Source organism: Brachyistius frenatus, unplaced genomic scaffold (assembly GCF_029030835.1).
Source record: "Brachyistius frenatus isolate BFR_SWC_R1_liver_20210118 unplaced genomic scaffold, ASM2903083v1 Contig_136, whole genome shotgun sequence".
Lineage (NCBI taxonomy): Eukaryota > Metazoa > Chordata > Actinopteri > Embiotocidae > Brachyistius > Brachyistius frenatus.
Window position 1 is genome coordinate 77708 of NW_027210735.1, and position 16027 is coordinate 93734.

Below are 16027 nucleotides of genomic sequence, written 5' to 3' on the forward strand. Positions count from 1 at the left end.
GAATAACATCTTTTTAAATTATACTATGTGTGAAATTTTATAACACAAACATCAATGTTATATTGTGGGCTGTTGTTTGTGAAAGTTTTCAATGATAATGACAGCAATTCATTTAAAATTATGACTGTATTCAACAAAATAAATCACAAAAGACAATCTGACAACCATAGCAATTTTTATTACAAAATAAATATTCAAATGAAATAAAAACACTAACAGTCAAAATGTTGCTTTTTACATTTTCATAGATTTTCTTTGTGTAGTACATGAAAAAAAATACAAAAAGAACATCCTTTTACATAACTACCTCAACTGGTCCCTTCAATACTACGGTGTTTCCAAAAACAGACAGAGGAAGTCACCTGTGGTGTGGCATTGTGGGAGTCTTGTGTCAGCAGAGTGAACACAAATGTGCTGTTTCACTGCACAGAGCACAGAAATACTTTTTATATATCCGAGAACCTTGTAATCACATTCGAAAAATAACCTGCATGTACTTGCTTCTTTATGAAATGAATCTGGCAGCTCCTATTGGACCCATCACTTCAGAGGCCTACAGCCTACGCAGACACTCATTAGGAGCATTTGCATTTTAACCTGCTTATTTTTTCACAGAAGATTCATCAAGGATCAGTTTCCATTTAACAAAGGTTTTGTTCAACAGTTTCTAATTTTGAAAATTTGATAGTTATCTATTTATACACAATATTTTTGTTTTTTCATAACCGTTGTTCATATTTGGGTCTGACTAAACAGTAAAACTCATGACATGTCCCATGATGTTAAGGAGGCGAGAGGGTTTACACAGACCAAGGGATTCAGGGATTGTTATGCTCATAAATGATAGGTAGAAGATTTCAATATGCTGCTGATCTTATTGATTGTGATCAACAATACTGTCCCAAGTCTTAAACATATATTAAAATAGAGCCGTTTTAAACACCGTTTCAATAAACACTAGAGGGAGACATTTCATTGTTGCATGTACAAAGTAGCTGTACATTCAGAACATGTGCCCTCATGACAAGTCAAGGTGTTCTTGGATAATGTTTCAACAATGGATGACAAACTTTTGAAAAGGTTGCTGGTCCAACTATATTCAGCTGTATCAATAAATATAGATTTTTTTTTTTTTTAAACAAGTGTAACCACCTTTAAATACCAAAGAATTTGACAAATTAAAATAACTGATACAGTAATACTTAGTATAAAAAGAAGACATCAGTCAGTTTGGTTCTACATTGCACTGGCTCCCAGGGACGTCCATTGTGTCGAGTGTGTAACTGCAGTGTTTCCACCAGTTAAAACACACTTCCTGTTGAACCTTACAAACGCCCTGCCCATCAGCAGGAGAGCATGTCAACAAATCAACCCAGCTGTTTGAGTCTCTGGCCACAGACACAGTATTGATAGATGAGTGAAAGACACTCTGCTGTCACTGGGCTGGAAATAAATAGTGAGCCTCTCTGCAGCAGGGGATTGGGTCTGCTACTGCAGTTACCTGCGAGGGATCTGACACCTGAGGCACCACAAGAAAAAAAACACAAAAAAACCCGACATCTTTAATGCCAGTAAATGATAGTTGATGCGAATGTGAATGTTTTCACCCACAACTGTGTCCTTACCTGTCACAGTCTTTCGATTTTTGTCTCTCCTTTCTCTTCCTTCCTCTTCCTCTTTGCTTTTTTCTGCACAAAAAGCACAATATATACACACATATATTATATAACAACACGCCTCCATTCTCTGAGACAATATTGTTCTAAAAATGTTTTCAACAATTTCAAAAGTAATACTACGACATCGTGCTCTTACCTTTCAACCTTCACAACAGGTTTCCTGATTCTGAGGAATAAGGTTTCAACAAATTAGAAAATAAACCCAGGTGCAACTTTATTCAAAAGTCACTGTAAGTAGTTGCCAACCCAGTCTCCCAGAAATTACATTTATATCCTTTTCATTTGTTTTTATCAATTATGATTGGAGGGACTACAAACTGACAGATTATTTTCACTGGCAATATTTTTTATAGCGAAAGAAAATTAGGAAACAACTGTGGTTTTGACTTAATGCTCAACATGTCCCAACTAATGCTTCAGGTCATGTTTGAATTTTCAATATTTGACCAAGAGCACAATCTTTCCTAAACATTAATCGCACTTCAGTTGCTATAAACAGATACAATCGGAGCAGGTATTGTAGGAAAACAAATTAAATATGTTGTACATACATATTCAGTGTGAATATTTAGAGACATGGTTGACACATTTATTAAAAACAACATGTATGTATTCTCGGGGAAACATGGAAATTCTAGGAGGCTTGGTTGATATTTGCATACTCATACTTATCAATGTTTCATGTCACAAATTATGACTTGTTTTCTTACCTACATTCACATGTCTGATGCTCCACAAATGTCATCTCAACATATTCTTGATCGGGCTCTGATGGCCTGATTTTCAACAGCTGGAGAATAAAATGTGTTAAAATGATCAAAAGAAGCATTTATATTGCATATACAGCACCGGATCACATAAACAGTTACAGCTGTGCGCGCATCTTACCTGCATGGTGACATTGGTGGTGTGAGTGGGATGGCACTCCAGGTTCTCGTCTCCACAGCAACCAGCACACCTCACCAGGGGCACGCAGGAGGGGCTGTAGATGTGCTCCACCTCTGTCGGGTATTCCTGCACCACCTCCACCAGCTTCTCGATGGTCCGGCAGAAGCTGCGACCCCACACCTCTTGAAACATCAACACTGCAAATGACAGTAGGAGCAGCATATTTTGTCAGTCTTTCTATTTTGTGGTCACAGTACAGAGCACATTTTAAAAAGGCGTTTGTGATGTTTAATTAGACCCGTTAGAAAAGACAATCTACTATAAATGTGCTTGAGAAACTGCCATTTCCCCGACTGTACACAAACAGTATCAATAATGGCCTCAATAGTCCAACAATGGCGCGCTCTCTACCGTGTGCAAAGAAACCTAAAGCCAGTTGCGATATGCCAGTGTGTATCCTGTTTTCATTTTAAAGAAAAAAAATATTTGTATAATGTACAGTATATGCTTTCCTGTGGGAGTACATGTGTGAAAGTGTCCCAGTTGCTGTGGAGGACTGTGGGGGAGGAACAGGGATGACTTTGGCCAAACACAGAAGGAAAAGAAAACAAACATTGGAAACATGGCCATGAACAGAACCCTGCTGGAGCTGGAGCTCAGTTGCCCCGCAGGCAACTCTGGGACTGCAGTGACCTCCAGGGGTCACCAAATGGAGCCCGACACCACAACAGCTGTTTATAAAAGCAGACAGGCTGGGAGGAGACTGGGGAAGCATCTATGGAAGGGAGATGATGCCACGGACTGTAATGTTGTACAGCGCAAAGGAACAGTTCACTGGCCAGTTACTGCTCCTTGAATTGACTGTAACGTCTCCTGCTTTTCTGGCCTTTTCTTTTCCACGTCGCCCTGATCCTGGCTGCAAGTTCTACAAGTCTTTCATTCAGTTTATTTCCCTTTTAGCAGCAGTAATTTATAGTGGTGTGAGAGAGGAAGAGGATATGAGGGGAGAAGGTCAGCAGTTAAGAAGCCCTTTCTAGTCCTGACATGCCCTGCTGCTCTTTAAATCCATATTAAATTCATTGCCTGGCTCCCATGTAAGATTAGAGAGCTTGGTGATTGATATTTCTGAACAGTGCATGACACAGTATAAAGGAATATACTCCTGTTAAAGGTGTTTTGTCTGAACTGGCAACCACCAGAATCTCTTTTTACCACAAATACTGTAAAAATGCAGTGCGACAAAACAGCTTGAACTCCTGTTTTTAAAAAGTAAATCCTATTTATATTGTTCTAAAAAGTAACATCCCAAGCACTTACAGAATATTTCCAAAATAAAACGAGCAAAGGTTTCTTACCTTCCATCGTACTGTTTATGCTTGACAAGGGTAGACTCTGAAAAACAGAAAAAAAAAGTGGACAAAAATTTTCATTCATGACTATAAGTAATGGCGAGCTATAAACTGTATTTATTTAGTTGAGCATTCAAACTTAGAGGAACGAGAATGAGAGAGTTTTAATGGCAAAACATTTTTTTAAGTTGTTTTTTTTCCCTTCACACCTTTTACTCCCCTTAACCCCACATGTCAAGCTTAAACATGTTACGTGCAAATTTGCATTCAGAGAAGGCCAGCATGCCTGCAGCTAAATGCTGAAAGTTTGGGTATTTCTGTCCTCTGCTGGTGACAGCTGGAACTACAGTGAAACAAAAGTGGATGATCACACCTTTTTTTTTTTTTTATTCCACCCTGCAGTGGACAAGTCTTTCAGACAAGCAGCAGATCCAGTCTCTCATATACATCACGTTCCTCTGCGTGCCCAACTGTTTAGGTTCAAAAACCTGTTTCCTGTGGTGTAAGATTCAGCTCTCTATTTATTTTCCCATTGATGGTTTCCCCCTCCGTCTTGATTTTTTCCCATCATCCCATGATAAACAGAGTGAATTTCTCATTCGCCTGGGAAAACACAAAACCTCTGGGTGACTCCATCTCAGGAAGGGAAATCTATGTTTGATAAAATGCCCTCCAGCAGAAGCGCAGGACAGGCGGCAGACAATCTGCTTCCGCAATCGCTCCCCATCAACGGTGTAATATTTCAGTTGTTCTGTGACACATGCCTGGTCATATTTATAACGTAACGCTGTCTACGTACACACTGATAGGGAGACAAATCATGCCTGATCAAAAGCTGTTATGCAACAGCGAAGAGATTGACAAGGATTTTCTCAAAACGATGGCAGGAAAGGCTGTTGGTTTTTACACCATCTGCCTGTTGCTGAAATGCATCCTTTTCCTGTTATGCGCCAAAATTAGTTTGAGGATGAGGACAGCGTCTGTCAGCACTCTGTTACACTCAGTGTTTTTTTGTTTTTTTTCCTCCAAACAACGTGATTTAAGAGGAATGTCCTGATTTGATGATGATGATGATGCATTCACACTCATTTCCTACATTTCAGGAGTGTTACTGCGATTACCCTCAGGCAGAACTGTCTTCTCTGCTGCAGTACGTACTGTATGACAGACTTTATAAAAAGTCATGACTGCACAAGAGCCTCCAGTCAACCACTTCGGCCCGGTCCTCCCTATGCTAGGGCAACTGCTGAGGCATCCCCCCTTTTCCAAAGTGGCTGGTCATCCAGCCAAAATGTACAGCTGTTCCTCTGACAGCAGAGTTCTTCTATAGAGTGGCGGCCGTTGAACTGTGTCAGCCGCACAAAAACACAGCAGGATATAGACTCCACTTGCACAATATTCTTTATGCACAGCATGGGAAAGCCACAGTTCAGTTTAAGTTATTGTTAAAAGTCACTTCCACTCTCTGGGGCATTGATTATTTAGTATCCTCTGTAGCAATGCCAGGCTGATAAAATAAGTCCTTTTCCTGTGTTAATTGGCCTAAAAATCTGCTCTCTCTTTTCTCGTCCACGGGTGTTGATGCGGCCGAGGAGAGGCTGCGCCACATCACAAGGGCTTTTTGGCTCTGGTCTCACTCGCCTTCCAGAATGTGGTGAGGTGGGGAGGATTTTCTGAACTTGGTCATGGGTTAAGCCTTGACATGACAAGGAAACATCTTTGGCACCACTTATGGTTGAGAACAGAGAAGTGAGCTTCCCAAAAGAAGTTGCAAGATTATACGAGGCTTCGTGAGGATTCTCACGTAGTCATTCCCTCTTCCTTGTGCTCCAACAGTGTTAACTGTGTGATTAATGGTGACTGGAGGTAATTTGGCTCTTGTGGAAAGGGTGTGAGTTTGTGTGTGGGGTGATTTACATTGATAAATGTGTATAAACTTGACAAACAAATCCCAGAAGCAGGATCACTATGCGAGTAGTCCTCAAAGTTACTTGCACTTTATTGCCTGACGATCTTTTTCAGGGAGTTTTTCTTGCCCTCAGCGAGGCTTTAACATTCCCATGTGTCATTTTCATTTATTGTTTTCATAATGTGGGTGTTTAAACCTTTGAGACTAAATGTGATTAAGAGCAATATAAATAAACTGTCCTTGACCAGACTATAAATTCTTTGGTTAATAACATAATACCTCTACTCGGTTTCCTTTGCATCATGATTTTCCCTTGTATGTACAACATCTGCTTTTTGCAAATGACAAAAGCTGCTGTAAAAACATGACAACATAAAAAAATGCCCGTTTACCACCACAAACAAGCAAAAAAAAAAAATCCCTTCTTCCAGTTTTGTTTGATGTGCAGTTTTTATTTCCTTTAAAAGATGATTGCTTCTTATGGTGGAATAAACTGCAGATTAACTGTCGCTGGATTTAATCACAATTTCAGAGATTCTCCATTTCAGTCTGAAAATTTGGTATTATGCAAAAACTCACAGATGTTTCATTGATTAACAGTATGTTAATGTTGTGCTGCAGAATCAAAGACCTGAAATTAACAATCACTGTCATCTAATATTCTGCAGGCTTTTTTAATAAACTATTGAATCTTTTATTTTGAAAACGAAAAAAGTATTCTTTCAACAACAATCACTTTACGTTTTCAGTGTTTTCAACTGTGGTATGAAATTGTTCTGTCAAATTGGGGAGAGCATGGAAATATTTATTTTAAACAGAGCTGACAATTGGGATTTTATTTGAATTCATGACTTCCATATTGATTTAATATTTTCTGTGCTCTCTATGTGCCAGAGTACTTCTGTAGAGAAGCTTTTCTCATCGCATAACTAACAGGGTGGATCCGTAACCCACCCTTCTCTGGTCTCACTGTTGTGCAAATGATTTTGGACATCTGGTTCTTAAAGACATCGTGGTATACAACACAGTGTGCCTCTCTGCAAACCAGATTGGTTTTCAGATTGAGGGGCAGTTAGCAGGACAAGTGACTAGATTAAAATGTCTGTACTTTATACAGAAACAATATTTAGGATACCAGGTGCTTGACTGCAAAGCGACTCCAAAAACCAAGTCTTCTGCTGGATAAGAGTTTGTGTTGTACTCTGGGTCAGATAAGAGGACCTGCTGTGTCCCTGGGCTCCTTCCTTCAGGCCACAGAGGCCCTGAGCCTCATTACTCTCCAGTTCTACACAGCTGAACTGCGTCATCTTTAACCTCCTTGCTTCTTCCATCTGTGAGAGGAAGGGCAGCATGAGCAGGGAGCTAAACTAAAACATGACGGGGACCCAGCATATTCGCCAGAAAAACTTTCAACTTTGAGGGTCAAGCGGGGGAGGAGGTGACGGGTAATTCAACAGTAGGTACCATGGATATTTGCCCAAAAAAGATATGAACATCAGCCAGCATATCCCAGTATTTCTTTACAGGGAAACAGAGGAGGCTTTGAGCTGGAGCAACTCCAAATGAAATGCAGAGGTTTCTTTACCATTTTGAGTTTTTCTTCTCCAATGAATTTCAAAACAATGACAGTAAAGGGTGAGGCATGTTTTGTTTCCCAGCAATTTGAAATGAAAGATTTCTGCAGAGGCCCATTCATCTCTATTAAACACCTTCCTTTTCACAGCTGTAAAAAAACCTAAAATTTAATAATAATAATAATTCAATAATAACCAGAACAATCATTTTCATAAATATAGTGTTGACATTTCCCAATGATGGATATGTGATTTCATACACTTTGTTTTTCACAACATACTTGTATTTTCACCAATATAATCTTTACGCATCACAGCCTGCAGCACCCTGCAGCTACCAGTCGTCACATTTTAGCTAAAAAAAGCAGCTTTCAACACAACGTTCAGCAAGAACTGCAACCATATTTAGTTTCAATGTGGATTCAGTGATCTCTTCAGCAAGAGAGGGAGGACGTGTATAGTTGTGGATTTTTTTTTCAGCTCTTTACGAATAACAGTGAAAAATGTAAACGACAAACAAGTAATTATAATCAGCAGGCATATGTTATCCAGCTGTAGTTGTGTATTGTAGTCCTCTAACCAGGCATCTTAATCTCTGACCATCCTGACAAACTACAGTAGTTGCACATTAATCACATCTGTCATTTTGGGTCACATGGCTGACATATCAAACTCCGAGAGAATTAGATTAGTGAATATTAATAGTGTTGTGTGTTTGGTTTATTTTTAAGGAAAAGTGGACTGGCAGAGTTTTGGAAAATCCCCTTTTCAGTTCTCTAGACTTTGGGAGACGATGACCCTGTGGTCCTAATTCAGCATCATCATCTTTCAAACTTAGCTGCACTCAGAGAGTGGTCGTGTGGATAAACAGTCCATGAATGTGATGATGACTTGTGGTTTTGGTCATCTCTGTGAACAGAGCTCTTGAACTGAGTTCAGTGTTTCTGAAGGAGCATAAATAGGGCAAAGAGAGGATTGTGTCCTGGATTTGGTCTGACTGAAGCTTGACTCTGTGCACGAGACCACACAGGGGAGAAAGCACTAAAGCAGAACAAGTGAATACAAACACAGAGACAGCTCGACAAGTGAGAAACACAGCATCACTGATCTTCATCCATCCCTCATTGCAAGCCAGATTCCACATCATCAACACCATGACCACGACATTAATTCTTAGGCGTCTCGTGGGGCCTGAAGGTCGCTGTATCTATTCTCCACCACTACAAAAGAAAGACGGGTTCTGTTTTGTATACACGAGGCAGGTGAACCTACAATGACAGTGGTGCCATTACAGGACTGACGGTATCCAGCTGGGTCTCCAGGGTGGTCAGGTCAGGGCTTGTGATCACAGGCTGCCGCCGAAACGCACACAAACTTCATCAGAGCATATGGTAAATGTGCCACAATGGTTTCTCAAGTCGTCTGGCTCAATGGAGCCTTTGAAATCCAGAGTTCCTCCATACATTCAGAAACTGACACACTGATAGCTCATGCAGATTCAAAGCCATAAAGGAGCATAAATAAACATGCGTTACGGTGTGATTTTGAAATAAATACAGTGTATTTCAAATAAACCATAAAGTTTGACAAACTCAAACATTTTATTGCAAGATAATCGAAGATTGGTACTACTTATTTCATCCAGTTCTTAACAAGGCTTATTTTTCAAAATATAGATATAAAAACAATCTCAGAGTCTTTTTTCCCCCAAGATAAATATAATTATATCCTTTAATAGGACTATTTTATCTTCTACAGTGAGTTTAGTCACATTAAAAACAAACATGTTTTCTTGACATAGTTGTGTAGTTTAAAAAACAAAACACTAAAACAGGGTCAAGTGACAGGGGAGAGGTAAAGGTCCATATAAATTATGATTTAGATAAATACTATTTCTTCAGTATAAATCCATTAATGCATGCACAAATGTTTCCCTAAAGATACACACACAAACACTGTGTAAACTGTGCACCCCATATGCCAACACACACACACACACACACACACACACACACACACACACACACACACACACACACACACACACACACACACACACACACACACACACACACACACACACACACACACACACACAACACAAGTCTTGAGATAAGACTGACCGGTGGTAATTGTGGTCTCTATTACAGTAAACGCTGTTCTGTAAACCACAGTAAATTACATCCAGATGGGAGATTAAAGCTCACCGAGTAGACGGCTGCCCCGAGCACCACCGCTCCTCCTCCTCCTCCGCAGGAGGAAGGAGAAATCCATATTTCCTGATTGCGATTGCGACTCTCCCCTGGGCCGGGACATAACAACGAGAGAAATCCCATAACAACGCAAATAGGAGCCCTATCAGTCAGTCAGCAGGTCAGCATACTACACGGCCTCACATGCGCACATCTGAACAAGAAATATGTGCAATGTGTGTAGCAGAGCAAAGGCCACCATTTATTAATGTCTGACTGTTGATAACCAGCTTACATGTGGACAGGAGCACCTGATGTTTACTGTTTATGAAACCCCATTACAAGAACTGGAAATGTGATGTCAAGACTTGGCTAAATATGAACATGAATGAAAAACAAAACATGAACACAGACACTTGTGTGTGACACAGATGTTCAGTGTCAAGTGTTGTTTTGCTGCTGGTGATGCAAAGGAAACACCTGTGTAATGTTGTGTCCTCAGTCACAGGAACAGAAGTCAAGGCTCACTGTCTTATTTTTTTGTTTGGAGACATAAGGAACATGCTTTACTGGTTTAGTGATGAGTCAAATTGGCAAAAGTCAAATGAGTTAGGTTTTCCCATATCTAAATTCCATCGAGCTGTCCAATTCAATTACTGTATTTAAAAACAGAAACAAGTAATTTAATAGATGACAATTATTTGCAAATTTTTAGAATGTAAACAGAATTTTTTTTGACAACTTAGGACTTGTGCAAATGTGCATGTCTTCATCTCATGAGCGAGTTTTCTGTGAAAGATGACTAATGCCAGTCAGCGTTGGTAACCGCATAATAGCATTTTCACATGAACAATCCCTGAGAGTAAAGGATAAACTTTGTACAGAGAGCGTGCCTGTGGTTTTGATACAACTTGGACAAAGTTGCCAAATGGGCAGGAAGCAACAGGTACTGTAGACTTTGGCAAAGTTCTTTGACTGTGCAGAGGGCAGTGTAGATGGGATGTGAACAGTGATACTCACGCTACTAAAACACAAACACATACACTGCACATAAAGTGTGTGGTTATTATGCAACATAAGTGCTAATAATACAGTGAATAGGAGAATGGATAGTGTCAAGGAACATGTGGAAATACCTGGTGGATGTATTATATTGTCCATTAGACAGCTTTGGTTGACCAAGAGTCCACTATTGTTCAGAAGGGAAGTCCAGGTGCTTCCAGCAGCAGACAAGAGACATAGTGCCAATAAATGAGAGGCCAATTTCAAAAGAACAAATCAGAGCACAATGCATCCGAGTTGGGATTCAGGATTATATGCATTGTAATCAGCTGCTATTGATTTATGATGACTCCAAAAATTGGAGTTAGCATTACTGGTTCAATGAAACATTTTACGAACATATACGGGTGTGATACTCAACCCTTTCAACAGTGGTGCATCATTTGTATATGCAGCTGTAGCCATTTCCTCAAATCACAACATGTGATCTTTTCTCCAACATTATTTCTACCTTTTTTTTTAATTATTATTGTTTGACTACCTCTGAGCATTGCTCCCCACAAACCTTCTCTTTGCGCCACGTTTGGCTTGGTGGGATCTGAGGGGTAGTGAGACAATTAGCAGAAGTAAGACTTCTGTGAATTTGTTTTGTTTTTCTTATTTATCCTAACTTGGTCATTCTTGCTCTTCTGGCTTCTAAACGTACTCTACGACATTGAGGAAAACACATCCTGGTTGTACTTCCAATGAACTACCTAGATATGGAACAACGATGGTGGGACATACTGTAGGAAGACACTGCTGTATCACACACACACACACACACACACACACACACACACACACACACACACACACACACACACACACACACACACACACACACACACACACACACACACACACACACACACACACACACACACACAATGTTGTCATTCCCTTGTACAACAGATTCATTAAACAGTTGATGTTAACTCTACCCTCTCTTGGCTGCTCCACGTTTCATAGCAGACATGAATGACTGTATGAGTCACGAGGCGGCTGACGGCAGCTCCAGCTGTGAAACTTAGGAGGAATAATCATTATCAGCAAGGTGCACCTTTTTATATGTGGAAAATACTACGTTTAAAAATACCCAGCCACATGGGCAACATCTGTGTTTTCCACTTTGATAACCAAGTGTGAGACAATTAGCAGAAGTAAGACTTCTGTGAATTTGTTTTGTTTTTCTTATTTATCCTAACTTGGTCATTCTTGCTCTTCTGGCTTCTAAACGTACTCTATAACATTGAGGAAAACACATCCTGGTTTTACTTCCAATGAACTACCTAGATATGGAACAACGATGGTGGGACATACTGTAGGAAGACACTGCTGTATCACACACACACACACACACACACACACACACACACACACACACACACACACACACACACACACACACACACACACACACACACACACACACACACTGCACTATGCTGTCAATCCTTTGTACAGCAGATTCATTAAACAGTTGATGTTAACTCCACCCTCTGGCCGCTCCATGTTTCATAGCAGACATGAATGACTGTATGAGTCACGAGGCGGCTGACGGCAGCTCCAGCTGTGAAACTTAGGAGGAATAATCATTATCAGCAAGGTGCACCTTTTTATATGTGGAAAATACTACGTTTAAAAATACCCAGCCACATGGGCAACATCTGTGTTTTCCACTGTGGTAACCGACTGTGAGGGTTTATTGTGGGAGCGAGCAGGACAAACACCTACCAGAAGACTAGCAAACAGCAGCTTGTTTGAGAGTCGTCAGTAATTATGTAAGGTTTTAGTTTTGGCTAAGTTGCTTGAAGCAGAAAAGGAGAATAAATCTACAACTGACCTTCAATAGTTATTGGCAACTGTGGGGTTAAAGAAGGATCCAGACCTCAGATCCTCAGACTGTATGCGATCTGACAGATTGGATGTTGAACATCAGAACTGTGCTGTTTACATTTGCCATCCGTCTTCAGGGCAGCAGGGGGCATTTAACCTGCGACATGTTGAGGGCCCTGGATTTTGTCACTCCTGTTTTGACTAAGCAGGCCATGAGCTGATTATGAGGATTAGAGGAAATGCGGTGATCCCATGCCTCTCCCACTCACTCTCAACTTAGCAACAGCTGCAAGGTCTCCGGTTTGAGAAACTGGTGGGACAAGGAGCTTTTTTCAACTTTCAGAGCCCGGCTGAGTCGGCATGCAATACTTCTATTGGCCTGCAGCCTGGTGAAGGGGTGTTACTTGATTCAACAGGCAGCAGCAGTGTATGAAGTGTGACCGTGGCAGTGAATGGATGAGGGAATGGCCTGATTTTGCATTAAACATGAGAGCTATCAGAGACATCTGCCAGCCAACTTGGGGGGAAATCAGAGACTGAATAGGTTCATGAGCAGGAGCATTAGGTAGCACAATTCCTGCTGTCCAATAACACATCCTCTTACAAGTATTTCTGGCACAACACAGGCCTTTTGAATGAGTCCTCACTCCAGTTTCAACTTTGTCCTGTTCTGGCAGATTTTCATTAAGAGAGTAAAGGCAATGCCAAGCAGCAAAGAACAGACCAGCGTTGTACTGCTCCACTGTCGCCTGACTGGCCTGAAATTAAGTTTCAATTGATTCCTACACACATACACTGGTCCATCTTCATCAGTTATTCTTGACGCTGCCTGCATCCATTAAACATGCAGCTTAAAGAAAAAGCTGCAGGTGCAGATGATAATTATTCAGTTGTATCCCACAGAACTGTCAATACATTCAATCTGTCAGACAAGGCAGCTCACCATCAATTACGGCAAAATTGGAAAATAACAGACATGAGCATTCAAATGTTTATTGAAGATTCCCCATTTAGAGAAAGTCTCGCCAACATGGTAATCAGAGTGCGTCCTTGATGGAAATCTTAACTGGAAAAAATAAAGATTCAAGAGTGCAACCAGTCCATGTCTGTGAAACTATGATGTGGCTGTAATTATAAGCTTAGTAGCTTCGCCAAATATAACAGTGAGTCAGTTCGCATCATGTGCTCCACAGAGAGAGTGATGCAGTTTGTCACGTTCCATCTTATGAATGAACTGTGCTGGATGGCGCTCATTCCAAGTGCTACGAAGGTGTTCAAGCACAATGGAGTGTCACCACAGGTCCCACAGGGTTCTGACGAAGCAACCATGTCCTGTAAACCTGTTGGACTGACGCTATACTGATCCAACAGTGGGCACATCGTTTAATATTCTGTCAAAATGTGAATTGTTAACTGCTTTGCTGTTTCAATAGTAGACACATAGCAGACCAACGCGTGTGAAAATCGAATCATTTTGCACAGAACACACACACACACACACACACACACACACACACACACACACACACACACACACACACACACACAAATCCCCTTCAACTGCCTCTGTACCTAAAGCTTCACTCGTGTGTGACCTCTTACCTGTGCAGGTGAGAACAGCAGATAAAGCGCCACCACAGTCTCGATGACACAGCCGAGTTTCATTTCGCGATATCTGCGCGCAAAGAGGAGAGGATGGCTCCCGATGTGCACCAAAATCCAAAAACAAAATCCAACAAAAGTTCCCAAACTACTCAAAAAAGAAAAAAAAAGTGATGCTGACCGGGAATTTCCAAGTCATCTGCTCCCGCTTTAGCTGCGAATGAGTGGAGTCACGTAGCTCCGCTGCCGCGTGTAACCTGATGAAGTGGATTGTGCTTACTAATGAGTAGGGCCCCAGAGGCGAAGTGGTGAGGCAATAAAGTAATGCTATCAAAAACGAAAGAATCTTTAAGTATTCACACTTAAACTCTTGTAAAATCAAAGCACGCTGCTTCCAAAGATATTGGCAGCCAGTTTTGGAAATTCAGTGCACAAAGTAAAAGAAAAAAAAACCCAAAAGCAGTCGGTTCAGTCCAAAATCTTCAATTGCTGGATCTGCTCCACAAACATGGGTAAAGTTGCACGGTCAGTTTCAGTTTTCAGTCCTGCTCTGAGCTCCAGTCGGGAGGAGAAAGAAACACTTGCGTCTAATTGCCACACACTACCTTTTCACAAGCTGCCTATTTAAATCTCCTCCCCTTCCCTGTCTTCCTCTCAGCTCTGTCTTCCCTGAACTCACTGATGAGATCTTTACAGTCCCTTTAAGTTGCGACATATAATGTTCATTTATGTGATGCTGTAAAAGGTTATCATAGCGCCTGTGACTCCGCTGCTGATGTTTTATTTGTGAGCTCCAGACTATACACTCACAGGTGATTTACATTGCAGAGAGTATATACACAGACTTACATCTTCTGAGTGCTTGGGACATTCTTGGAGAGCTATTCAGGCAAGGTAAACATTTAGAGATCTTTTTCACTGGTGACATGGATGGTATACTCATTGCTGGCTCGGGCTCCAGGGTGCACACAGAGGATTTCCTCAGAGGCTTTAGCATTTAGTCAAGTTTGCAGAGACAGAGAGGGAGATTCCAGTTCTGTTGACACAGACTTACTCCTCAGTGAGGAACTTCTGTGTTTGCAGAAACTCTGCAACGAAAGGATTCCTTGTGGGCTTCCACACATTCCTTTGACAGTGCCGAATAGCTGCGATGCCTTCTGCTATTGAGCACACCACACTCAGGAGTGTGGCGTTTCCTAAACATCTCAGACACTTGAGCACCCCCGCCCCATTACCAGCTTTGCCAGAGTATCAGTGAGTGCATTGCAGTCAGAGATGATGAAAGGCATTTCCTCTAATTATGCTGGGCGATATCACGGTTGTCTTTTTCCTAATTGTATCTCTGCATGGCAATGATGGATGCTCTTCAAAATTCAGAAAGAGTACAGAATGAAGGCAAAGTGATTATTCAGGGAACTGGACTCTACAATTATTTTTGTTTTAGTCTTTGCTCTGGCTTTCTCAATGCACTGCCATTGTCTGGATAGTGAAAGTTTCGGCAGCAATATCAATCTTCTTTTTCTGACTGTCTAATTATCCATCCTATTGCTGCAGTATTGCAAGGGCAGATGAACCAAAGCTGCCCCAGAAGAAATTTAAATTGTGAAATTGATACGTCCACATTTAGATGGTTATGTAATGTTATAATGATAGAGTGCAAGTGAGTTACATGTTTTGTTCTAAAGATATTTTTAATAAAAGAGCTAAAGACGATTGCTTCTCCTCCCAGCTGCAGCAGCCACACAGACGTTGTTTGCCCGTAGGACAGAGACAGACTCTCACAACTGTCTCGCCATCTACTCAGTGATCTATCTGTGTCTTTAAAGGAGCACCAACTGATAGTGCCCAATAAGATCACTCAGATTGCCTCCACTATAAATACATGTTGATAAGACAAGCAAACCTAGTTTGAGTGATAACGTGCGCTTCTCCAGGGGGGATGGATCGCTCTGCT

General features: G+C 41.0%; 1 protein-coding gene across 1 annotated transcript; it reads right to left on the reverse strand.

Annotated features, from left to right (window-relative positions):
- Window positions 1–218: 218 nt before the first annotated feature.
- On the reverse strand, window positions 219–14525 carry pgfb (placental growth factor b). Its single transcript, XM_069714871.1, has 7 exons — window positions 14074–14525; window positions 3923–3959; window positions 2568–2764; window positions 2390–2469; window positions 1816–1845; window positions 1626–1688; window positions 219–1519 (listed from the first exon to the last, which is right to left on the reverse strand). The coding sequence occupies exons 1-7, from the start codon at window positions 14134–14136 to the stop codon at window positions 1498–1500; spliced, it is 492 nt and encodes a 163-aa protein (XP_069570972.1). The 5' UTR covers window positions 14137–14525; the 3' UTR covers window positions 219–1497.
- Between the last annotated feature and the right edge of the window lie 1502 nt (window positions 14526–16027).

Coding starts and splice junctions, on each gene's coding strand:
- pgfb (XM_069714871.1), bottom strand. CDS start 14,136: ATGAAACTCGGCTGTGTCATCGAGACTGTGGTGGCGCTTTATCTGCTG. Junction 2,765..3,922: donor CATAAACAGTACGATGGAAG/GTAAGAAACCTT, acceptor TGTCATTTGCAG/TGTTGATGTTTCAAGAGGTG. Junction 1,520..1,625: donor AAATCGAAAGACTGTGACAG/GTAAGGACACAG, acceptor GTGGTGCCTCAG/GTGTCAGATCCCTCGCAGGT.